This window comes from Gastrolobium bilobum, unplaced genomic scaffold (genome assembly GCF_033153095.1).
Source record: "Gastrolobium bilobum isolate Gb01-03AN ecotype WA unplaced genomic scaffold, APGP_CSIRO_Gbil_v1 utg341, whole genome shotgun sequence".
Taxonomy (NCBI): Eukaryota; Viridiplantae; Streptophyta; class Magnoliopsida; order Fabales; family Fabaceae; genus Gastrolobium; species Gastrolobium bilobum.
In genome coordinates this window covers 412180-414541 of record NW_026899046.1, presented here as the reverse complement: position 1 = coordinate 414541, position 2362 = coordinate 412180, and the positions used below count along the sequence as shown (strand labels likewise).

Sequence of the window (2362 nt, the reverse complement as noted above, 5' to 3'; positions counted from 1 at the left end):
TGTAATTAAGAATTTCTCCTTTATGTGTGTGTATATATATATATATATATATATATATATATATATATATATATATATATATATAAACTTTTTTCAAAAATTTAAGAAATATAAACTAACAGAGAAATCAAATCACTTGTCTTATTTATTCAAAAACAAAGTTAATGAAATATTTGCATACCAAAAAAAAGTTAATGAAATATTTTTTTCAATTAAAAAATAAGAAAGAAAACAAATAAAAGTAACAAGTGATTTGAATAGGCAGCCAATACTTCAAGCATTCGAAAGATATTATTAGACACGAGTCATATAGACTACATGGAACGTAGGATTTGGCCACATTTTGGATTTTGGCTTTTTTTTTTCTGTGCTGTTTTCCAACACCCCCATGAGAAGGCAAATCCACAAGGGAAGTAACACTAACAATAGTAACTTGGACTTGTTCTTATAAAAACAGCTTCAACCTTCACCAAAAACTTGGTCCATAACCCCCCTTAACTCTGTTTCTCCTTTTCTCATTTCCCTCTTCTCTTCCCTCTCTCACTCACCTCTTTCTCTGTCCCCATTTCCCTTTATCTTTCTCTCTTTCTTTCTTTCTTTCAAAAAGCCAAAGATAATAATAATAATAGTATCAATTGTCATTTGGAGACTCAGAGCATGGACAATCAACGCACCCCTCTTCTAAGTTGGGCTTACTACTGCCAGGGAAAGGTAGCTACTTTAGTTATTTCCTTCATCTCTTTCCATTATTACATAGATTGATGCTGTTTAGTTGCATGTTTTAGGCATAAAAATGTGTAATGGCCCTAATGGGGTTGATAAATCTTTCTGAATTTCATTGGTGTTGTATGACTTTAATGTTACAGTCAATGGAGGAGATGAAGCAGTCACTTTTATACACTACTCTGGAGCTAGAACAAACAAGAGCTGCAGTTCAAGAGGAACTCAAAAAGAGGGACGATCAACTCTTTAACCTAAAGGAACTGCTGAACAAAGTCACAAGAGAAAGAGACGAAGCACAAGAGAAATGCCAGAGACTTGTCTTGGAGAAGTTACTTTTCCAGAACCAACCAAAACAACAACAACAACAACAACAAGCAGGTCCTGTGTCTGGAATTTCAAGCATTGAAGATGAAGCAAGGAGAGGAATTGACTCACACAATGGCCTGTCATCATCAGATTGTGAAGAAAGCATTGTTTCCTCTCCAGTTATTGACCATTTGCCACAAACCCAAATGATTGAGTTAGTAGCAACAGATAAACCGTTACCAGAAAAAGGTAAGCTTTTACAAGCAGTGATGAAAGCTGGTCCTCTCCTTCAAACCCTTCTCCTTGCAGGACCACTTCCTCAATGGAGACACCCACCACCACCACTTGAATCCTTTCAGATTCCCCCAGTGACCATTCCTTCACCGTCACCGTCACCGCCACAACAGACACAGCCACCGCAGCTCCTCCACCAAGATTCCTTCATTATCTCTAACGGGAACAGCACTCCCTCCTCCAACTGCGGAAGAGTCAATAGAAAAAGGGTTCTCTTTGAAGACTCTGATTCTCCCACTCATACCACCTACCAAAGAATTGTATTCCACTGACAACCACTGTTACTTAGTTTTTAATTTATATATTTACAAGTTCATAGGATTAAAGCTTTAGGAATAGCAAGCTGGTATGCGACTGATTTAGCATATGTATAGTGGTTTCTTCTAGAACACAAGTTATCCGGATTTAACTCAGTGGGAGAAGAACAAGAAGAAGAAGAAAATTTGCTTGATTTTGGCTTCCTGGTAATATTTGGGTGAAGAATTTATGCTTGGCATTTTCACCTATTCACATTCTACTTTTTGTTTTGTGTGTAGTGAAAGGGTCACTGAAATTGTAATGTAACTAATATACTGTAGTTCAGCAAGTGATATGAGTGTGTGTGAGAGAGAGTGAGTGATGAGAGATTGATCTGAAGGATCACATCAACAACTCAGAGGATGGGTGATTGGGTTTGTAGTCGTTGGGATTGGGATATGGTGTGGCCAACAACCAAGGGGGAAGGCCCTTAAGCTCTGCGTGTCGGGTTTGGAGGACCCACAAATCAGAATCAGGATCTATTACTGGTGTGATGTATGATTATATTAAGCTTTTGTTAGTGAAGTTATCATTATTCAATTCTAGTCTTGTGTTTTTTTTTGTTTTTTGTTTTTTTGAAAGATTATTTCTTCTCTCTTTTGTAATACTAATTCACTAAAGTCTCTTTTGGTATCTGCACCCACTAAACCTGTTTGTGATTCCATTAAGAGCGCGCGAATATTTCTTCTTTTTGAAGAGGCAGAACCGCAGAAGAGCATCTAATTTTGACCAATATATCTCA

The 2362-nt window shown here is 37.0% G+C and overlaps 1 protein-coding gene across 1 annotated transcript; it reads left to right on the top strand.

The window, feature by feature from the left end:
- The first annotated feature begins 598 nt into the window (after nucleotides 1-598).
- LOC133286550 (uncharacterized) lies at nucleotides 599-1595 on the top strand. The gene is made up of 2 exons (XM_061483980.1): nucleotides 599-711; nucleotides 867-1595. Exons 1-2 carry the CDS (start codon nucleotides 658-660, stop codon nucleotides 1593-1595), a joined length of 783 nt encoding a protein of 260 aa, XP_061339964.1. The 5' UTR covers nucleotides 599-657.
- Nucleotides 1596-2362: the final 767 nt, after the last annotated feature.

Bases quoted from the DNA above. Each gene is read 5' to 3' on its own strand.
- LOC133286550 (XM_061483980.1), top strand. From the start codon at position 658: ATGGACAATCAACGCACCCCTCTTCTAAGTTGGGCTTACTACTGCCAG. The intron at 712-866 runs GTAGCTACTTTA...TTAATGTTACAG, and splicing joins CTTACTACTGCCAGGGAAAG to TCAATGGAGGAGATGAAGCA.